The sequence below is a fragment of the Anolis carolinensis genome, chromosome 4 (genome assembly GCF_035594765.1).
Source record: "Anolis carolinensis isolate JA03-04 chromosome 4, rAnoCar3.1.pri, whole genome shotgun sequence".
NCBI lineage: Eukaryota > Metazoa > Chordata > Lepidosauria > Squamata > Dactyloidae > Anolis > Anolis carolinensis.
Window position 1 is genome coordinate 58,122,509 of NC_085844.1, and position 22,777 is coordinate 58,145,285.

At 40.3% G+C, this 22,777-nt stretch overlaps 1 protein-coding gene across 1 annotated transcript; it reads right to left on the reverse strand.

Moving 5' to 3' along the window:
* Positions 1-420: 420 nt before the first annotated feature.
* On the reverse strand, positions 421-16,519 carry LOC134298609 (uncharacterized). Its single transcript, XM_062979343.1, has 2 exons — positions 16,456-16,519; positions 421-1,645 (listed from the first exon to the last, which is right to left on the reverse strand). Exons 1-2 carry the CDS (start codon positions 16,517-16,519, stop codon positions 483-485), a joined length of 1,227 nt encoding a protein of 408 aa, XP_062835413.1. The 3' UTR covers positions 421-482.
* Between the last annotated feature and the right edge of the window lie 6,258 nt (positions 16,520-22,777).

The window sequence follows — 22,777 nt, forward strand, 5'->3', positions numbered from 1 at the left end:
GAGCTTTGGAAAAGGACAGGAAAGGAGTTCAGAGCCTATGTAAGTGCATGCGTCACTAAATCTATGGTTATGTTTGTCTCTCTTGAGTTTTAAAATTGAGATACTAAAACAGTGAAATTGGCATTCAGTCAAAATATTACTATGTCAGCTTTAATCTGGCCAATTGGCATCTTTTTTTTCTTTTTTTCTTTTTTTTTTTTTTGCATGATGAATCTCCCAGTCCCCACTCAGAGACCATGATGGCTGGGGGATGCTAGGAACAGTTGCCAGAAAGTTGTTGTATGTCTTTCGGGCTGTGTGGCCATGTTCCAGAAGCATTCTCTCCTGACGTTTCGCCCACATCTATGGCAGGCATCCTCAGAGGTTGTGAGGTATGGATAAACTAAGTCAGGAAAGGAAAGAATATATATCTGTGTAAAGTCCAAGGTGTGGCAAGAGTTCTTTGTCACTGGGAGCCAGCATTAATGTTTCAGTTAATCACCCTAATTGGCACTGGAAATGTTTTGTCCCTTGCCTGGGGGCATCCTTTGTTCAGTCAAGTCCTCATTGTGTTGGTTCCCATCTACTGTTTTGATTTTGGAGTTTTGTAATACTGGTAGCCAGATTTTGTTCATTTTCATGGTTTCTTCCTTTCTGTTGAAGTTGTCCACATGCTTGTGGATTTCAATGGCTTCTCTGTGTAGTCTGACATGATAGTTGTTAGAATGGTCCAGCATTTTTGTGTTCTCAAATAGTATTCTGTGTCCAGGCTGGTTCATCAAATGCTCTGCTATGGCTGATTTCTCTGGTTGAATTAGTCTGCAGTGCCTTTCATGTTCTTTGACTCTTGTTTGGGCGCTGCGTTTGGTGGTCCCTATGTAGACTTGTCCACAGCTGCATGGTATCCGGTAGACTCCTGCAGAAGAGAGAGGATCCCTCTTGTCCTTCGCTGACCGTAGCATTTGTTGGATTTTCTTCGTGGGTCTGTAGATAGTTTGTAGGTTGTGCTTCTTCATCAGCTTCCCTATGCGGTCAGTAGTTCCCTTGATGTATGGTAAGAACACCTTTCCTCTGGGTGGATCTTTGTCTTGACTCTCATGGCTTGTTCTTGGCCTTGCAGCTCTTCTGATGTCTGTGGTGGAGTATCCATTGGCCTGTAGAGCCCAGTTTAGGTGGTTGAGTTCACCTTGGAGGAGGTGAGGTTCGCAGATTCTTTGTGCACGGTCTGTCAGGGCTTTGATTGTGCTCCTTTTTTGACTTGGGTGATGGTTGGAGTTTTTATGAAGGTATCTATCTGTATGTGTAGGTTTTCTGTAAACTGTGTGGCCCAATTGTTGATTGGGTTTGCGGATGACCAGAACATCTAGAAATGGCAGTTTTCCTTCCTTTTCTTTTTCCATGGTGAATTGGATGTTTGGGTGGATGCTGTTAAGATGGTCCAGGAACTTGCTGAGTTCTTCCTCTCCATGGCTCCAAATTGTGAAGGTGTCATCTACGTATCTGAACCAAACAGTTGGCTTTTTTGGTGCTGTTTCTAGGGCCTGTTTTTCAAAGTATTCCATATAGAAATTTGCTACTACTGGGCTGAGAGGGCTCCCCATGGCCACTCCATCCTTCTGTTCATAGAATCCAGTGTCCCACTGAAAGTAGCTAGTGGTGAGGCAATGGTGAATCTGCGAACCTCACCTCCTCCAAGGTGAACTCAACCACCTAAACTGGGCTCTACAGGCCAATGGATACTCCACCACAGACATCAGAAGAGCTGCAAGGCCAAGAACAAGCCATGAGAGTCAAGACAAAGATCCACCCAGAGGAAAGGTGTTCTTACCATACATCAAGGGAACTACTGACCGCATAGGGAAGCTGATGAAGAAGCACAACCTACAAACTATCTACAGACCCACGAAGAAAATCCAACAAATGCTACGGTCAGCGAAGGACAAGAGGGATCCTCTCTCTTCTGCAGGAGTCTACCGGATACCATGCAGCTGTGGACAAGTCTACATAGGGACCACCAAACGCAGCGCCCAAACAAGAGTCAAAGAACATGAAAGGCACTGCAGACTAATTCAACCAGAGAAATCAGCCATAGCAGAGCATTTGATGAACCAGCCTGGACACAGAATACTATTTGAGAACACAAAAATGCTGGACCATTCTAACAACTATCATGTCAGACTACACAGAGAAGCCATTGAAATCCACAAGCATGTGGACAACTTCAACAGAAAGGAAGAAACCATGAAAATGAACAAAATCTGGCTACCAGTATTACAAAACTCCAAAATCAAAACAGTAGATGGGAACCAACACAATGAGGACTTGACTGAACAAAGGATGCCCCCAGGCAAGGGACAAAACATTTCCAGTGCCAATTAGGGTGATTAACTGAAACATTAATGCTGGCTCCCAGTGACAAAGAACTCTTGCCACACCTTGGACTCTACACAGATATATATTCTTTCCTTTCCTGACTTAGTTTATCCATACCTCACAACCTCTGAGGATGCCTGCCATAGATGTGGGCGAAACGTCAGGAGAGAATGCTTCTGGAACATGGCCACACAGCCCGAAAGACATACAACAACCCTGTGATTCTGGCCATGAAAGCCTTCGACAACACAGTTGCCAGAAAACCAACTTTTTCACTCCTGATCACAACACTTCAACTCCTATTATTGTGTTTTGTCATTGGTAACCCTTTTTCCACAATAAGCCTAATTTTTCAAGATCTAATTATCACAGGGACAGAAAGTGAAGTGAAATCTGAACAGGGGCAGCAAAAGAAACACCCTTCCATATGCTATCAAAAGTATATATATGTATACACACATACATAGTTGTGCCTGTTCTGACTTAGATAGAAGTCCAACTTTAGAACAAACTTACAGAACCTATTTTGTTCATAATGTGGGGACTGCCTGCATGTCCTTGTGAAGAGTATCATGCCAATCCAGAGGGATTCTTACAATGTGGTTTTGAAGAAACAAATATTATGAAGAACACAATATTATTTCAGTTACATCCGTTTGCATATAGGATACCTATATTGCCATATAAAATTGCCATATAAAAAGGGGAAAGGTACCTGAAGGTGGCTCATAATTTATAGTCTCAGTTCTGATCCACAGAACAGTGTTATGGGTATTTACATACCGTTATAGCAACTATTTTGTGCCAGAAGTCATTCTTAATGAGCTCATTTGAGATGCTTCTCTCTTGGGAGGCTATACTTGGACTGCTATCTTTGGGAGCTATTGGTAAATTATTGGAAAAGCATTAGGATTCCAATTTGGTCCTTTTTCACTAGCAATAAGAAGTGAAGTATCATTTATTAAATTATTCCTTTGGAATTGCCATCCTTGGTAGTGATTTCTACAGAGGATGATATTACATCCTAGCATTTTTTGTATTGTCCACTGATTTGCCTCCCAATTTTTGAAGATTTAATCTAGATTAAGGTGATTCTTTAAAGATTAAAAAAAAATTCAGCACCAATCTATCTGGGCGAAATACTTTTGAAGCTTTCCAGGGCTAGTGTCTGTTTAATTAAGTGCCTCCTTGTAATAATTTCCTTCTCATGAGTCACATTTGAATTGACTTACATTTTCAGTCTACTATTCCTACTTAGTGTAGGGGAAGTTTTAACTCCTTGTTTCTTCTCCATAGGCAGAGCTTATTAATAAGTAGTGCATAGGAATCAAGCTTTGCTCAATGTCATGTATATTGTATACACACAACTAATTGTGTAGGTGAACCTTCTCGGTCTGCAAACATTTTAAGGTGGGTCTTCCAATAAATGTACAAAAGAGATTTTAACCAGAACAGCCAGTGCTGGTGGGGATATTGAAAGATTCCAGGACATGGCAGACAGGGATGATCTTACCATTAAACAGAATGATGCAGTCACCTTAGATCAGTGGTTCTCAACCTTCCTTCCGCAACCCCTTAATACAACAAGTTCCTCATGTTGTGGTGACCTCCAACCATAAAATTATTTTTGTTGCTGCTTCATAATTGTAATTTTGCTACCGTTATGAATCATAATGTAAATATCTGATATGCAGAATTAATTTTCATTCACTGGACCAAATTTGGCACAAATACCCAATATGCCCAAATTTGAATACTGGTGGGGTTGGGGGGAATTGATTCTGTCATTCAGGACTTGTAGTTGCTGGGATTTATAGTTCACCTACAATCAAAGAGCATTCTGAACTCCACTAATGATGGAATTGAACCAAACTTGGCACACAGAACACACAAGACCAACAGAAAATAACGGAAGGGTTTGGTAGGCATTGACCTTGAGCTTTGGGGTTGTAATTCACCTACATCCAGAGAGCACTGTGAACTCAAATAATGATGGATCTGTACCAAACGTGGCACAAATACTCAATATGCCCAAATGTGAACACTGGTGGAGTTAGGGAGAAATGGATCTTGACATTTGGGAGTTGTAGATGCTGGGATTTATAGTTCGCCTACAATCAAAGAGCCCCTTGAACCCTATCAATGATAGAACTGGGCCAAACTTCCCATACAGAACCCCCATGACCAACAGAAAATACTGGAGGATTTGGGTTTCTAAGATCATCAGAAATATGTGTTTTCTGATGGTCTTTGGTGACCCCTCTAAAACCCCCCTTGTGACCCCCATCAGGGGTCATGGCCCCAGGTTGAGAAACACTACCTTAGATGATTTAGGGAAAGACTGGGTAACAATTGCCACATGACCTGACTGGTGTCCTTGTACTTTTCTTCATCTACCAATCCAGAAGACCTTGGAATGGGGGAAGTGCCATCTTGTCCTTTCTGCATGTCATGTTGGTGGCAGATCAATTATATAACAGTGGTTATTTTTACTGTTTTTAACTATTTTTAAACCGATTAGTTTTGTTACTTTGTAGGTTTAATAGATTTATATGTTTTATTTAATTATTTAAATTTTGTGAGTAGTTGTTATATTTTGTTATAGATGTTTTATTCATAAGGCTATTTATTCATTTTGTATTGTTTTATGGCATTGAATGTTTGTTATCCTTTGTTGGAAACCTCCTTGAGTTCCCTCGGGGAGATAGGGTGGGTTATAAATAAAGTTATTATTATTATGTATCCCACCCTGCTGTGATTTCATACATCTTTTTTTTAAATGCTCAAAATCCCCGAACAAAGTAATACAATCTAACTCGTTAAATGGAAGAAATAATATTGGTCCAGAAAGCCCAATCGTCTTCTACATTTATGTCTCTAATTTTCTAGGCACTCCCAAACTGTGGGTTCATCCTCATGCCTGAAGATATGTCTTTTTCTTAACACCAAGGACCCAAGTTTATGATTGCAGTTTTAGAATTTCATCTTCGTGCACTGTAGAAGTAAACACACGCTGACTCCAGAAGGCTTCATATTGTGTGATACCTGTCACTGAGGAAAAATAAAATGGGTAGCCATATAACAACAAAAGCTCATAAAAACAAAGAGAGACAGGATGATATGTTGACCTCTGCTGGGCAGTTATTGAAGTCAAACTGATATCAGGCTGAGACTGAATGTGAGGAAACAGGAGAGCAAGAATAATAGCAAAGGTTAAACATTGAGCTCAACACAGATCTTTTTCTATTTCGGTTTTTATTTTTTTAAAAATAACCCATGACAATAAAAAAGAATAAACTTGAACAATTTACCAGTCTTTAGGGAGCTGTAGTCAGGATCGTCTGTGACTAACTAGCCAATTAGCAGATTTTTGTGTGTCACAATAATCTGTTTACAAGCCAGGACCTATACATGTCAATCACCACATGTGGTTTATCTAACATAGTGAACCAGATGGCTGCAATGCTAGATGTGTAAATGAAAAGCAACAGTGTTTGATTGTTATGACAACTGTTCCCAGATTCTAGATTTTGCTATTGAGGAAGTCTGGCAAGTTGTTCAAGTTTATTATTCTTTCTCTCTGTGGTTTCTCAAAAAATGAAAACAAAACAAAGATTATTATTAGCTTGAAAATTTTAAATTTTGTCATTTTTTGTGTTTCTCTGTTTTGAGACTATTGCTAAAGTAGTCCACCTGGGCAATACTGCAGAATACAACTCCATATTAATAAGGGATAAGTTCCCTGGGAACAGGGATAATTGCATACCCTATTGAAATGAATGACTTCTGCTGGAAGGTACTATAGAGTCAACCTGTTGGACCCTGAATAGGATATATTTTTCTGAGTGCAGGTAGATGTTCTGCAGTTGTGGGGTGATACTGTATCAAATATTTCTCAATGTCAAAAATTCCATTTTGAGCAAAATGTGTTGGTTTTTCACCTCCAGGTGTTTTTGGATGAGATGGATCATGGGATAGAGATGGCCTTGGCCTTTTTCGCTAAACCAGGAACTGGACAGTAGAACTGGTGGGATGTATGAGAGACAGTGAGATGTGAGAGACAGTGAGATGTGAGAAAGGCAGGATATACATCAACCAAGTGATTGGCTGGGAAGTTACATTTTAATTTATTGGGGGATGTTGTGTGGGTGAGTGGGTTTTGTTTGGATACATATTGTAATGGTTTCTCAATGATCTGGTATACCTTCTGTTGGTATCACCACCAACACCACCACAAAAATACTCTTAGCACAGAAAATGTGAATACATATCTATCTTCTGAGGACAGGAGATTAGAGAAGACCTTGGTAGCTTTGGATTAAAGAGAAAACCTAATTCTCTCAATATATTTATCTGTCAACCATCCATCAATTTTTTGCATGTAGAAAAATAATGTTGATAGTTTCTTGAAAATATCATTTTCTTGCTGCAGAAAAAATTACAACCACCACCAAGAAAAGCACTGAAAGATATGTCCTTCACCCCTCCCCTGGAGTTTGAAATGTTTGTCACAGAACATTTGCACTGTGCATACTCTCTGTGAGTACATTTTTTCTATCTGAAGCATAAAAGATACAACATACGCAGGATTGAGACTATTAAAAAAGTTTACACCAATGTTTAATGCAGGTTGGAGCGAAAGTACAGGAAAAAATGTGTTGCTCAGCTCAGAGTGCTTCATACCATTCTGCAGGCACTGCCTAAATTATAGATAACACTCACACAGACTGAGCATTGGAAACAGAAAGAATGATGGTCACCAAGGACCTCAACAGACGGAAGTCCATAAGCTGTGGGACTTAGTGCAGCAGCATAGGAAACTGTGGGGCAGTGTATTACTTCGTCCCTTTATCTTCATATGACGTTTTAGAGTTTCCCCGGCTTCCTCCTGTGCTGCCCCCGGATTAGTGAATGAGAACATGGGTAGTTAGCCATGTTCCTAGGGCTGCCTCTGACCACATTTATTTATTTATTTATTTATTTATTTATTTATTTATTTATTTATTTATTTATTTATTTATTTACAGCATTTATATTCCACCCTTCTCATCCTGAAGGGGACTCAGGGCGGATCACATTACACATATAGGCAAACATTCAATGCCTTTTAACATAGAACAAAGACAAACAAACATAGGCTCAGAGCAGCTTCGAACTCATGACCTCCTGGTCAGAGTGATTCATTGCAGTTAATTGCAGCTGGCTTGCTCTCCCGCCTGCGCCACAGCCCGGGCCCATTGCCAAGACGGAGTCGGGACCCAGAATATCAAGGCAGAAAATCCCACAATATCTACTTTGAACTGGGTTATCTGAGTCCACACTGTCATATATTCCAGTTCAAAGCAGTTCAGAGTGGGATTTTTTTTCAGCTGTGTGGAAGGGGCCTTAAAAGGATATAGAGTCTCTTTTGTTTGAAGGAGACTTTCAAGTAAAGGTTGGATACGCCTCTGTCAAGGATGCGTTAAATCTCAATTTCTGCATCTGCAGGGGGTTGGATTAGATTAACCTCAGGGTTCCTTCCCACTTTACATGTCTATGATTCCCTGAGGCCAATGCCTCGAGCAATAGATAACAGGAGGTTGCATTTGTGTATCAGATGCAAGAATTGTATGCAGTGTAGCGTGTCCTGCATCTCAAACACTAGCCTGTTGCTGTCAGATGTGGTAGAAGATGGTCTTCTAATATGAATATAGAAGAAAGGTCCAAGCACTAGCATATCCACTTCACGTAGCACTTAACCAATCTCTCTCTTTTTTACATTGTTGGTAAAAATGCATGTGCTTAAAACTGGAAGGCAGATTTTGATAGTAAAGTCTGGGATACAGACACATTAGTTTATAAATTGGGATGCATTATTTAGTAATGAGCTGGATTCCCATCTGGTCTGTAAGAGTGGCCAATATCATGTTAGGCTAATGTTCTTGACTATTATCATGGATTAGCCTCTGTCATTAAATGTGGCCATACATAATGCATTAAAACATTTTCTTTGTAGCCTCCTTTTAACAGCTTCTTAATGCGATGAGTACTTTGTTGTTTCTACAAGCTCCTTAAAACTTAAAAACATTGACTTTACTGGAACATGCACTAATTTAGGTCATTAATGTATGACTAGGGAGTCATGGTAAATGTTGAGGAAATCAATAGACACTGGCCACAATCCAACACACAGTCTTGACTATCGTGAATTGTGCCCATGATGCAAGATAAGCATTTAAGATACCTTCATTTCTGTGTTCCTACAGAAGGTAAAGGTAAAGGTTTCACCCTGACATTAAGTCTAGTTGTGCCCGACTCTGGAGGTTGGTGCTCATCTCAATTTCTAAGCCGAAGAGCCGGCATTGTCCGTAGACACCTCCAAGGTCATGTGGCCGGCATGACTGCAGGGAGCACTGTTACCTTCCTGCTGGAGTGGTACCTATTAATCTACACACATTTGCATGTTTTTGAACTGCTAGGTTGGCAAAAGCTGGGGCTAACAGCGGGAACTCATCCTGCTCCCCGGATTTGAACTGCTGACCTTTCACTCAGCAAATTCAGCAGCTCAGCAATTTAATCCGCTGCACCACCATACGTGTTCCTACATACATTCTTACAAATGAAGATGCATTTTAGTTGAGAGATTTAGTGGCTATTGTTTTCATGAGCTTTGTTTTTCCCTAGAAGCTTTACAAACATAGCTGGAAAAAAACCACTTGTTAATTCTCATCTCAAAATACAGGCCTTTTCACATATCTTGACAAATCTTGTCAAGAAAACCCTGTGATTGGTTTGCCTTAGTTGCCATAGGGCAGAAATGATGCACAACAGCAATCTAAGTGTATGTCCTTTATTAATTTATTATTTCCCAGGTTTCTCCTTGCACAGGGTTCATGGCAGCTGAAATAGCCTTGTAATGGTAATGCAGTAAGTTATTTCCTTGGGTAATTCCAAAAATTACAACATTCGCCCCAAAGTAGAATACGCGATGTCTATTTCCCAATGCAATCATGAACCTCATTGCCCACAAGTAAGACTTTCTGCATCCAGTGGGATTTTCTCCTAGGAAAGTGTGTACAATTGCTGCTTAACTGACTGTAGTAGTGATGGGAGAATAAAATGATTCTTCAGAGTTTGAGCTTTTTTTTGCAGCAGATGGAAGTGAAATAACCTTGCTCACACCACTTTAATAAGTTTTTCTTTTAAAGGACTAAATGGCTGCTGATCAGTGGGAAATATGCTATCTTAAGGCACCCTCTTTGTTCTCCTTTTGATGTAATATTAGAGTGGGAACTCAGCTGTAGGGGATGCAGCCATCTGGTCAAGTCCTAATTGCGCTTTTTAAAAGATGAGGCATGCCAAATAAAAAAAGAAAGAATCAGGTATTCTTCATTAAGGCTTGGAACACAAGTTTAACCAATTAACATTGAATTAGTGCTACTAATTTATGATAATGCTATTTGTTTAAATCCTGTGGAATAATCTGTGATGGCAAGATAAGCATAGAATTTTAAATAGGTTTTCTGGCTCTTTCTCTGTGAGCAGTACAAAACTTTAGCTGTTCCTATGATAAATTGCTTGTATACAAAAGACTGCAAAAGGGAAGTAGAATTTCATGGTCTTTGGGAAAAGATATGTTTAAATATTTTTAGATCCAGAAGCTGAACGTAGTATTTTTCAAAGCTCACTTTTTCCTTTCAACAGATATCTTTCACAACTTAAAAAGATTGACCCAAACAGTTTCTTTTGCCTATCATCTGTTTGTGAAGGTTCTTTTGGCAATTTGACCATATAAGACTATAAAAACCTTTCCCCTTTCCCCTTAAATATTGCTCTAGCTTTAGATATACAGGAAATTTGTATGATAAGAGAATAAACATGCACATTTTTTCTATATTTATTTAGTAAAATAATGAACGTGTGCCATTATGAACATCTTTTATTTAAGTATATCATGGTTTTAAATATATAGTTAACCAGAACAGCTCCAAGAAAGGAAAGAATCGTATCAAGGGCATGATGATTTTGAAGCAAAAACCATTATTTCTTTATTAAGAAGACAGGAAAAAAAATAGTAGACATCAGACAGAACAGTGTCAATATAAGTTGTTTTTAAAGGGAAAAGACAGCTGTTAGAAACCCTACTCCTGACCAATCTAAGGGGCTGCAGAGGTGCAGCTAGGCTTAAAGGGGCTTCAGACTAAGGCACACATGGATTTTCTTACCCTCTGATGCGACAAAAAGTCCAGATAAGGTCAGTCAGAAAATATACTTCCTTCTACGGAGGATTTTAAGATTTCTATTTCTGTTACTGGAGAATATTCTTTGTTTTCTCTGGAGATAGTTTTGCTTTTGTGGAGATCTATCTTTGCTTCTGTATGCTGGAGAGTCTGTCTTTTCTTTGCTCCTCCATCTTTAGCCTATTCCTAATTTGGAGGCTCTCATTTGGACTGAAGGAAACATCTATCAGTAGGGCAAAACAATGCCTTGATGTTATTCTATGAGGAGTTCAAAAGAAAAGGCTCCAAGGGCTTAAAGCAGGGGTCCCCAAACTTTTTAAACAGGGGGCCAGTTCACGATCCTTCGGACCGTTGGAGGGCCGGACTATAGTTGGCCACCGAGCAATAATAATAACAACAACAACAACAATAAAAAAGAGAGTTGAAAGAGACCCTTTGGGCCATTGAGTCCATTCCCCTTCTGTCTTTGTGCACCGAAAGCACAAGCAAAGCACCCCTGACAGATGGCCACCCAGCCTCAATGTTAATAATAATAATAATAATAATAATAATAATAATAATAATAATAATAATAATAAAGAGGGTTGGAAGAGACCTTTTAGGCCATTTAGTCCAACCCCCTTCTGCCTTTGTGCAGCAAAAGCACAAGCAAAGCACACCTGACAGATGGCTACCCAGCCTCAATGTTAATAATAATAATAATAATAATAATAATAATAATAATAATAATAATAATAATAATAAGGGTTGGAAGAGATCCCTTGGGCCATTGAGTCCAACCCCCTTCTGCCTTTGTGCACCAAAAGCACAAGCAAAGCACCCCTGACAGATGGCCACCCAGCCTCAATGTTAATAATAATAATAATAAGGGTTGTAAGAGAAGAAGAGACCCCTTGGGTCATTTAGCCCAACCCCCTTCTGCCCTTGTGCCGTGGGGGCCGGATAGATGGCTTTGATGGGCCGCATCCGGCCCCCGGGCCTTAGTTTGGGGACCCCTGGCTTAAAGTGATAAGTGCAAAGCTTGTGCCTCATGTACATAAGAAATGGTCTGCAAAATGCAGATCTGAACAGGACTTCTGCCTGTCATCTTTTGGTAATGGCTCCTAATGACATTTAGATGGTCCTCTGATGAAAACAGAAAATCAGGTCCAGACAAGTCTAAAGACCTCATCACATGGGGCTAAATAGCCCCGTTTTGGCACTTTTGCGTGGGGTTTGGTGAACGCCATCAGAAAATGCTCATCAGGCCACACCACATTCCTCCCAAAGTGGAGGCGAGGAAAGTGTTTTTCAAATGGCTCCAACAGAGCTACCCTTTTCCTCAAATGATGGGGGAAAGGGTGGCAAGGCAATCTGTGTTGCCTTGCCTTGCCTCTCAACGGCCTACAGAAGTGGTTCTTAGCTGGTAAGCTGGCTGGGATTTCTGGGAGTTGTAGGCCAAAAACATCTGGGATCCCAGGTTGAGAACCACTGGCTTACAGGGTTCAGATTTGGATGGGCCTCTGCATCAGGAGCCAGTTGTCTAAAACACTCCATCGGTTGGCAGGAGAAAGCATTGGCAAGCCTGTTTTATTATTTATTTATTTATTTATTTATTTATCACATGCATTTATACCCCGCCCTTCTCCCCGAGGGGACTCAGAGCGGCTTACATTCTGCCACGAGGGCCAGCAACAAATATACTATAAAACAAAACAATTAAAACATGATAGAAAGTATACAAAAATTGAAACGCTGCAAGGCAGCGATATTGCACCATCCTCAGTCATTCAATACTGCTACAATTACAGATTTTCCAACCTAGTTACACAGAGTACTGTGAAAAGTACCATTATAACAAAGATACTGTCCTGACTAAACACATTGTGGAAACCTGGAGTACATTGAATTAATTATCTGCACTGTGCCTACGTTATCATACCAGAAATGATCTAAGGAGTTAGTTAGCTCCTTGGCCTAGGTTCAAACAGCCATCAAAATTGGAAAAAAACCAGAATATTAAATCTGATAGCAAATCTACTACAACCCATTCCTCGGGGCACACCTCAGCTCACCAATGTCCTTTTGGCCTTTGAGTAAAGGGAGATTAATGCAACTTGGATGATTGGCTGCATAACAGTGCAATTCAATATATATACACACACATTTCTTAGCATACCCATGACATAGCTACCTCAGCATAACTTTAGGTTATGCAATCCCTGTATTGCTACTTGGAAATCAGGAGACAAGTATGTGAATATAGAAAAGGTCTCAGGGGAGAACTTTACAAGAGTGAGTCTTTGGCCATTAGAGGTCTGCTTCTCCACTTCTCTTTCTGAGCATCGTCTGGAAAACAAAATGCTGAATGAGGTCTGCTGCTATTTTCCCAGTACATGTATTCCTATTTGGAATTGTATGTCAGTGCGAAGCCAAATGTTTCTGAGACAGCCATAAAATATTTACAAGCCATAAAACTGCAACGTTTTGTAGATGCTGTCATGAAACAAACCACACCTAATGTCTATAGTTATTTTATAGTACACAAAACTATTATATGTATATCCCTTGACTCTTTGTTTCTGTCTCTTTAATTAATACTACACCTTTCCATAAAAAGAAAGCAAAAATAACCCATGTGGTTTTTCTATTTCTTCATAATCTTCTCCTTCTCCTTTTTCTTTTATTTTCTAAAGTAACGTATATAATCGAGTATAAGCTGAGTTTTCGGTCCTTTTTAGGGCTAAAAAAGGCCCCTCGGCTTATACTCGAGTGAGGGTCCTGGCTGGCTTATATTCGGGTCAGCTTATACTCGAGTATATAGGTAATCAGAGTGGACCAGTCTTATCTTAATAAAGTATTATTATTATTATTATTATTATTATTATTATTATTATTATTATCTTAAATTACAGTTTTATGTAAATATTCAAAAACATTTAACTTACTGATGCTTCAATTCATGTAATTTTATTGGTATCTATTTTTATTTTTATAATTTACCAGTAGTTGCTGCATTTCCCACCCTCGTCTTATACTCAAGTCAATGCATTTTCCCAGTTTTTTTGTGGTAAAATTAGGTGCCTCGGCTTATATTTGGATCGGCTTATACTCGAGTATCTATGGTAATAAGATGAAAGAGGTGGAAATTGGACATAGATACATGATACACTTGAGTGCCTTCATTCAAAACCCAAAGGCATTCAGGGCAAAATTTGTGTGTGTGTGTGTCTTTGCCTTCTTCTGAGGCCAAGAGAATGTGACTTGTGCAGGTCATCCAGAGAGTTTCCATGGCTGAGTGCAGAATGAAACCCTGGTCTCCCAGTGTGCTATGGCATTTCTACATGGGCAGTTTAAATTAGTAGGGTGGACCATAATTGATCCTATAGCATTCACACGACACATAGGGCCTTCTTGTAACCATGTGGGAAAAGGTTGCTTGTTAGGCAAAATCAAGGTATGTTCCAGATCTTCCCCACACTTTAGTGTACTACAAACTGTTGGGCCATTTCTGAATCAGAACCAGTTCAACTGTTCAAATGGCCACTCCATTTTCCCCAGGCTTCACATTGTGGAGTCAGAGAGCACTTATATTTGTAATCCTCTTGTCATAGCAGTGGCAAAGAAACTCCAAATACCTCCTGGCCATCCAAGGGTGTCATTGTTGACATGGAGCCTCCGGTGGCGTAGTGGATTAAAGCATTGTAACTTGAAGGTTGGGTTGCTGACCTGAAGGCTGCCAGGTTCGAATCCCACCCGGGGAGAGCACGGATGAGCTCCCTCTATCAGCTCCAGTTCCATGCGGGGACATGAGAGAAGCCTCTCACAAAGATGGTAAAAACATCAAAAAACATCCGGGCGTCCCCTGGGCAACGTCCTCGCAGACGGCCAATTCTCTCACACCAGAAGCGACTTGCAGTTTCTCAAGTTGCTCCTGACACGAAAAAATAAAATGCTGACATTTGCAAGGGCACCTGTGAAACTTGGAGAGGGTAGGAGATCCCCTTCTACTTTCCCCCTTCTCCTTCAGGTTGTGCGAGTGTCCTTGGAAATATTAAGGATGCCAGTAGCTCCCTGAAGTTCTGTGGTCACTGCTATGACAGTAACAGGATGACAAAGTTAAGGGCGGGTATCCAGTGGGGCTGATTCAGGTTCAGCCTTACCGAATGGTCAGGACTCGGATGCAGTGAAGTGAAGGCAGGAAGTGTGCCATTCCCTATGGCTGGGGTGGAGTATTACTCTTCATGTCCATGTAGATGCACTCTATTCCAACACTAATCACTATGTCACAATGGCTCTCTAATCATAGAATTATAGCTGTGTGGTTTGATAGGCTCCTTCAGTTCACTTTTCAAATTCAGTTATAGAACACCAGGAAACAAGTCAAAGTTGGGGAAGTGGAGAGAAACTGCAACAACATGGGTACTAATTTTGAAAGGGCAAAGAGTTTCCATAGTTTGTTCCCCACTCAGGTCAAGAGCTGGCTTTGGTAGCAGCATGCCCATAGCCTGCTGCTACCGTAGGATTTTGATTCGGGAGGGGCTGGGATTTTGGTTTGGGGGGTGGGGGCTGAGTCTGGGTGAGAGAGGATCTACCCCAGCAAACCTTTTGTATCGTTATCCCAATACCCCCATGCATATGGGATATATTGAGCATGGTGATCAGATCATGATATGAATAAACATAACAGTTTAAATAATAAATGTAAGGCCTTCTCGCGGACCACCCTGAGAATTTCGGGGGGGGGGGGGGCTGAAGCCCCTGAAGCTCCCCCTGGCTACATGCCTGGGTAACAGGACCATAGTCATGCATTGAATAAGATGGATACAAAAAATAGTAATAAGAGGTCCCTCTGCAACCATTCCCACCAGTCCCACAAAATTTCATGAGCTTGTAACTAGTAACATTGTGATTCCCATTTAGACGTTATTATGTGCAGTATAAACAAGAGCACATGCAGTATTAATTGGCTTGCGAAAACTGTTTATAATTCTATGCACATGCTATACAATATACATTACCCTAATAATTGTTTTACTTTGATTTTTCTGAAATTTTTAAGTCCCAATAATGTAGATAAAAAAACTATAAAAGAATAAGCCAAATGTCTGTGTGTGTAGGGGGATCAAACACATGCATCACTGCTCAAAGCAACCCTTCTTTCTCAAACATAAATTTCATGTTAATTGAGGTTTCGAGCTACTCAACTGAAGCCAAGGTCTCAAAGTGGCTGGTGAAGTCAATCATTATAAAGCTTGTTAGTATGGCAGCCCTCTGGGCATTGTTTCACTGGAATCAAAACACAAATGTAGGAAACCCCAGCAGCATCTGTCTTGTGGAGCATAAATCTATACTGCATTCTGTTATTTGGCATTTGATGGCAGCCAACCAAACAACAGAGAAATTGCTCCAGCACCACACAGTTGGAAGATGCTCTTGAAGCAACGGAAAACGACAAAATATGAACAAATGCTTCGGCTTCAATGCAAATTCACAAATTATTGAATAGAATAGAATTGGCGTTTAGAATCAGAGAGATTAGTGTACCTAGCTAAGGACTCTCCATTAAAATTAAGAAGCAGTCATAACATAGTTATGTAATACTTGGAGAATTTAGAATTTCTGGGTATAGATATGCAAATAGTTAGAAATGGGATTTTCATATTTGATTATGGTTTCATATGTACAGGAGTACTGAGCGCAGAGGATAACCTGCAACTGTCGCAATTGCCAGGAACAGACCAGATTGTTACTGTCACCCCACTTTTTCATCTGTTTTTAAAATGTCCCAGATTTTCATCATACTTCCCCTTCTTTGTCCCCAGCTTAGTTGACAGCCCACAGTGGCGCAGTGGGTTAAACCCTTGTGCTGGCAGGACTGATGACTTGAAGGTGGGTTGCTGACCTGAAAGTTCAAAACCAACTCGGGGAGAGCGCCGATGAGCTCCAGCTATCAGCTCCAGCTCCATGCGGAGACATGAGAGAAGCCTACCACAAGGATGATAAAAACATCAAAACATCCAGGCGTCCCCTGGGCAACGTCCTTGCAGACGGCCAATTCTCTCACACCAGAAGCGACTTGTAGTTTCTCAAGTTGCTCCTGACACGAAAAAAAAAGGTTCACAGCTGCCAAAAGTGTCCCACAGCAGTCCACTTTGTCACGGGGCGTGGGGAAGCCACTGCCCCACACCTCAGATCACTGGGTTCCTCTGGCAGCTGATCCTATGGGGGAAGCGTGGTGTACGAGTGGAGCGTACAGCTCCCCCATTAAAGTCAATGGCAACATGGGAAGCCTTCTAGGCTGCTGTGGTGGCGGTGGCATGCTGGTTCCACCCTCCTTCACCCACGGAACTGGCACAACATCATCTGATGGGAGCTGTCTGGCTCCTTGGGTCACTGGGGCTAGATAGGCGTATGCCACCGATTTTAGCCCCGTATGATGAGACTGAAAGAGTTCAAGATGTAAAAAGGTGTAAAAATAGTTTGCACTCAAATAACTTGGCAGGGAGGAGAGCAGCCTTTCTGGGGTCTTGTGTTCTTCCCTATTAATAACCTTTGCATTTTGGCCACACTCTGATATTGCTTGCCTACATATGTGCTGGTTTTCATCTGTAAAAACCTTGAAGGTTGCATTAGAGCAATTGTGGTAATGGATAAAGGGCATTCAGTTTTCCTCTTCAGCTCTACCAAATCAATGAGGAAAGCTTCTTGTTGACGCAGAAGTTACATATATCAGTGTTACTGGATTAAAATGATGTGGTTTTAATACCTAGAAGTTAAGTCTAAGAACTTTATCACAAGATGCCAATAAAGTGTAATCATGGCAGGATAAAAGCCCCAATGGAACGTGATTCTTCTCTATGCTAGTCTTTCGTTTGCCAGAGTAACCTTGAATATAAAAAATATTATTTGCTTTAAAAACAACAATTATGTTTAATATCTTTCTCCTGATTTACTTTTTAAGAAAGCTTACTAAAATGGGTTAATTCATTTAACTCTGTTAACATGTTGCTCCATTGTCGTGTAAGGCCAAGTCCCAGTTCAAGCAGCCAGGTGACAAGTTAACATGACATAGCGTAGGTGCCCCTTCTGTTCTACTATACAGGTGACATCCCTTTGCGGTGTAGGTGATTTGTGTGGCTGTTTCATCATGCAGACATCTGTCACTCTGGGTTTGTTCCAACGATCTCTTTCCTTTTACAGGGAAAAAGTTCTCGTAACAGAAGGACTCATATTGTCAGAGGAATGTAACCATAGTCCCTCTCACTTTTTAAAGAGACGATAGAATCGGAAGAATGAGGCATCTGCGAGAGTGAGAGGTTGGCATGACTAAGGGTAGGATAACCTATCAGTGTCATTATTTTTGCATTTGGATTTAGTGAACTTTAAAAGCTTCTGGATTTTTTTTAAAAACACACTTAAACTTCAAAGCCATTCCTAGGAAAATAGGTAAGTCGGGCAGATTTGCTTTCTCCTTATTTAAATTTGCGAACTTTGGCAGATTCTGATCAGACCTGATCACAACAGAAGTTCTTGCTCACTGTTTCCTACCTAAATAATGGACCAATAATTCAGTTTCACTTTCCTCCACTTCAAATTTTGTGAGTTTTGCTAGCAGAAGATAAAAACCTGTGAAGATAAAAACCTGTGGCACAGCTGGCTAGTAACCAGCTGCAATAAATCATTACTGACCGAAAGGTCATGAGTTCAAAGCCCGGTCGGGTTAAGCCCCCGACCATTAAATAGCCTGGCTTGCTGTTTACCTTAGCAGCCCGAAAGACAGTTGCATCTGTCAACTAGGAAATTTAGGCAAGCTTTATGTGGGAGGCTAATTTAACTAATTTACAACACCATAAAACTGCCAGCAGCATGTGGAAAGGAATGAGGAAGTGCAGCACTCGGTGTCACTCGTGGATGATGAAGCAACAGCTCCCTCTGTGGCCAGAATTGAGCATACCCTCATGAAATTGGAAATGTTAAAATTGCCTGTGTGTGTCTATACTGTATGTTGTTTGTCTGATGGCATTGAATGTTTGCCATATATATGTTCATTGTAATCCGCCCTGAATCCCCTTCGGGGTGAGAAGGGCGGAATATAAATACTGTAAATAAATAAATAAATAACTGACAATGTGGCCAGTGGTGAAGTAAACCAAGTAGTCCTAAAGATTCCATATTTGTCTTCTTTTTATACTGAACCGAATTACATGGCTACCACTTTAAAAACTGAAATCAAACTCTCACCCAATGATAGACTTAGTTTTTGGTGCATGCCTGTTTATGGCTTAAAGCATGCACGTGCATGTGTCTTCAAGTTGATTTATGGCAACCCATGAATTTCAAGGGGTTTTCAAGGAATAGTCAGGTGTTGTTTTGCCACTTCCTTCCTCTGAAAGATAGCCTAGAGCACCTGGTATTAATTGGTTGTCTCCAATCAAAGTACTAATTGGGCTAACCCTGCTTAGCTTCCAAGATCAAACAGGCTCTGGTGCCTTTAGGGTATTTAGGCCATCTGGCTTCATGGGTTTCCTAATTTTTTTCCATCATGAAATGGGATGGTGGTAAGGAAGTGTGTGCTAACACCTACCCTCAATTGGACCACTGGACCAATCTCCATTGATTTTCATGTCTTGGGAATATGATCTACTGCACAGTTGTTTTCACGATGCAGAATGCTTAGCATTTTAAAATGTATTCAAATATTACATGAACATACGAGAATTGACTTTACAGAAGTTCACATTTCCAACACGTAGAGCAGGGATGGAGTGGATGAACATGTGATTCCCAAAGGCAATTTTTTATCATTTTGGAGGCCGCCAGAACCCTAACTGTGCCTCTAAAGATGTAGCTATGTTATCACATTTCTATATTACTGTTTTTTTTAAAGGTTTTGGTTGACTGTGTGTTTCAAGTTCTTTCCTAAACCTGAAACGCTTTGGGGCAAAAATTAAGCAATTTTTATTAAAAAACATCAGTGCATAGAATATGGGTGCATCAAGGTCCCTTGGAAGACAACAGCTCTTTGAACTGTAATGAAACCACTGGGGAGGAGTTATTATACGAATCTCTTATTGCATTAATGACATAATATTTCAAGAAGGATGTCCTTCTTCCCATCTCTCTCTCATCTGTTAAGATGTCCAAAACATAACTTGATAGTTTAATAAATCTGCTATCTGTTTTAGTTTTTACTTATCTTCCAATATTTCATTTTCCTTTAAAAGTGCTGTTTACATATTGAAATATTTCTCTATTCAAGTGTGATAATTAGTTTAATTTACAAATCTTCCCACAGAGTATTTAATGGCACACGATTCTGAAAGGTAAAAGCAGGTTCTGATCATTATAAAGAAAAGATGTTCCGCCACTAGGTACACAAACAGCTTTTTAGTTACACCTGGGCACATTTTTCCCTGTCATGTTATCCCATTGTTACTTCCTTTCCAATATTGCAAACATCTGTTCCTGACATTCTGTGAAATCCAAGGGACTGTCAGTGCTCTGTCTAAATCATAAAAAAGTCTTTACAACTGAGCTTTTTGTAATTCCTCTGCAAAAAATAATATTGCAAATGGATAAAGTGAAATACAAATTTGTTCATGAACTCTTTGTAAAACATATAGTAAATCAAAGCAGAATCAGAAACAATGAAATATTTAAATCTTGCACCATCTGTTTCAAACAGCGGGGAATCTCATGAAATGGCATGGGCTCAAATAAGACCAATATTCTGCAAATAGCTCTTAGATGCACTCTAAATATAGGCTGGAGTTGTGGCAGAGCAATCACCATGCAATTTTCACTGACATTTCTTTCACACTACACATTTATTGCACATTGATTTCACTTTAACTACTGTGGCTGCATGCTACAGAACCCTTGGATCTGTAGTTTGGTTAGGCATTAGATTTTTGGGTGAGGGGCCAGGTAAATGACCTTGGAGGGCTGCACTCAGCCCATGGGTCTTTGTCTGGGAACTCCTGGTGTAGCATAAAGCCTTTGGTTTGATAGGGCTGTTACTGAACACCCCCATGGGTAGATCACAATGCTGCATTAATAAAAGCAACAGCAGCAAAGTACATTGGCATGGTAACTCCTTTCTATTGGAGAAAGCTACTGTAAGCAGCCTTTACACCAGTGCAGCTCTGTCAAGGTTAAGGGGAAAAACTGGAAATGTGGGGAAAGCATAGGAATTGGTCAAATTCTGCTGATTCTGATTTTAATAATAATAATAATAATAATAATAATAATAATAATAATAATAATAACAACAACTTTATTTTTATACCCCGCCTCTATCTCCCCAAAGGGGACTCAGGGCGGCTTACATGGGTCCAAGCCCGAATAAAAACAATAGCAATATAAAACACAACAATAGACAAGAGACATGCACAATTATAAAAATTTAAACATTAGCCAATAAAAACAAATGACAAGAACTAATAAAAACATGGGTTAAAATGGAGAGGTTGTAAAAGTAGACTGGGTAAGGTGCACCATATAAATATTGTAAACACGAGGTGACTGATAAAGTGCTGCAAATTCTTGGAAGTGCAAATTGGGATGGGAGTAGACCCTGTCTATATCAAGTTGACAAAGGTAAAAAGTGCAAACCGGTACAAGAATTTGATTAAAAACCCAAATCAAAATATCTGATGCGGCACTATCCTGGCTCACAAACCTTCTATTCCAGTGGACTTTTAGGATTGCAAGAGTTTATAATGACATATGGTTTGTCTTATTTTATCTTTGAATGGATTAATTTAAAATGTTTTGAATTCTACAAATAGTGGAATGCTTTAATAATTTTTGGTATGCTTGTACGCATATCCCGTCTGTGCTTTTATCTGTGCTGGTTTGAACACAGTTTTTGAGGAAAAATATGGGAGAGGAAATCAACCATCAACACCATCAGTAAGGACCTTTCTACACTGGCAAAATGTGATAGAAATAGACATTAAAAATGCTGGTTTGTGTCACCTTGTGCAGCCATACATGGGGAGAATCCTGGGAATCCAAGGGAAGAAGGCTTTTACTTAATTGGGGGGTGGTGTAGGGTGCAGAAAGGAGACACTTCCACCCCTCTTCCTGGGCAGTCTGAGCCTGGGGAGGATGGGATGGCTGTGGAGACTGCCACTGGGCATCACTCAGCGTAATCCCCGATAGCAGTCTCCACAGCCACGGCACCAATAAATATCTTCCTGGAAGATCCGGACCTTTGATGTTTTTTAAGCCCAGAATAAACCTTGATTCTGGACTATTCTTCATTAGCCTGGGGTGTTGTTTGGATGCCCCAGGCTAATGCGATTGCTGTCACACTTCATGTGGCAATGTAGATGAGCCCTGAGGAAACTGTAAAAGGATGCCCAGTATTAGCAAAGATTGAATAGGCATAAGTGGGAGTAAGCATAATCATGCCATTTTCATAAGAACTTTGTGCATATGGGTGTGTGGGAGATAGAGAGAGTAGACTTGAGGACTTCCAGGAGAGGCAACTGGGGTGGGAGAGAAAAAAATGCTTGTACTAGAGGTGTGGAGGTGTCAAAATAGGAATACACAGCTGGAAGGGAATGCATATATAGCCTCAGGGTAACATATGTTCACCTTCATAGAAACAATAAGTAAACCACCAGGAAGCATGCAACTGTGAAGGCTATTGAGACTGGTATTACAATGCCCCATGCTGGGTCCCACATTTGCCTCTTTAGTGCTGCAACTGCACAATGTAGAAATTTAAAAGGACCTTTCCAGACTCTGCTAGTATGAGGATTTTAGATTTCTGACAATGGCCATGCCTGACAGTATGTCTTACTTTCAAGGATGGAAAGCCAGGCTCACTACATTTGGAAACTCTCCTGCCCATTTTGCTGGGTCAGGCTTTTGTAGGTTTCTGCTCTACAGTCCTATACTCATGGTATCATTATTGAGTTGTCCTCGATCCTGAAGCAATAACACTCGAGCTATGTCTGCCAGGAAAACATTTTAGCACAGGAAATTCTTTTCACACATTTCAGAGTCTTTCGATTTATATCACACTATGATGATGTGTCTTTATTGCATTTCCTTTCACATTTTTGCAACATTAAATATAGATGGAGAAGCCTGGAAGTTTTTCTAGTCTTGTTGATCAATGGAGTCAATGGACATTGATAGGTTTCCCTGGCTTAACCTCTAATAGGTCCCTGAATGCATTTCACCAAAAGGTCTATAGCTCTCTAATTTAC

Coding starts and splice junctions, on each gene's coding strand:
- LOC134298609 (XM_062979343.1), bottom strand. CDS start 16,519: ATGGAGCTGGAGCTGATAGCTGGAGCTCATCGGCGCTCTCCCCGAGTT. Junction 1,646..16,455: donor AGTTGGTTTTGAACTTTCAG/GTCAGCAACCCA, acceptor CGCAGATTCACC/ATTGCCTCACCACTAGCTAC.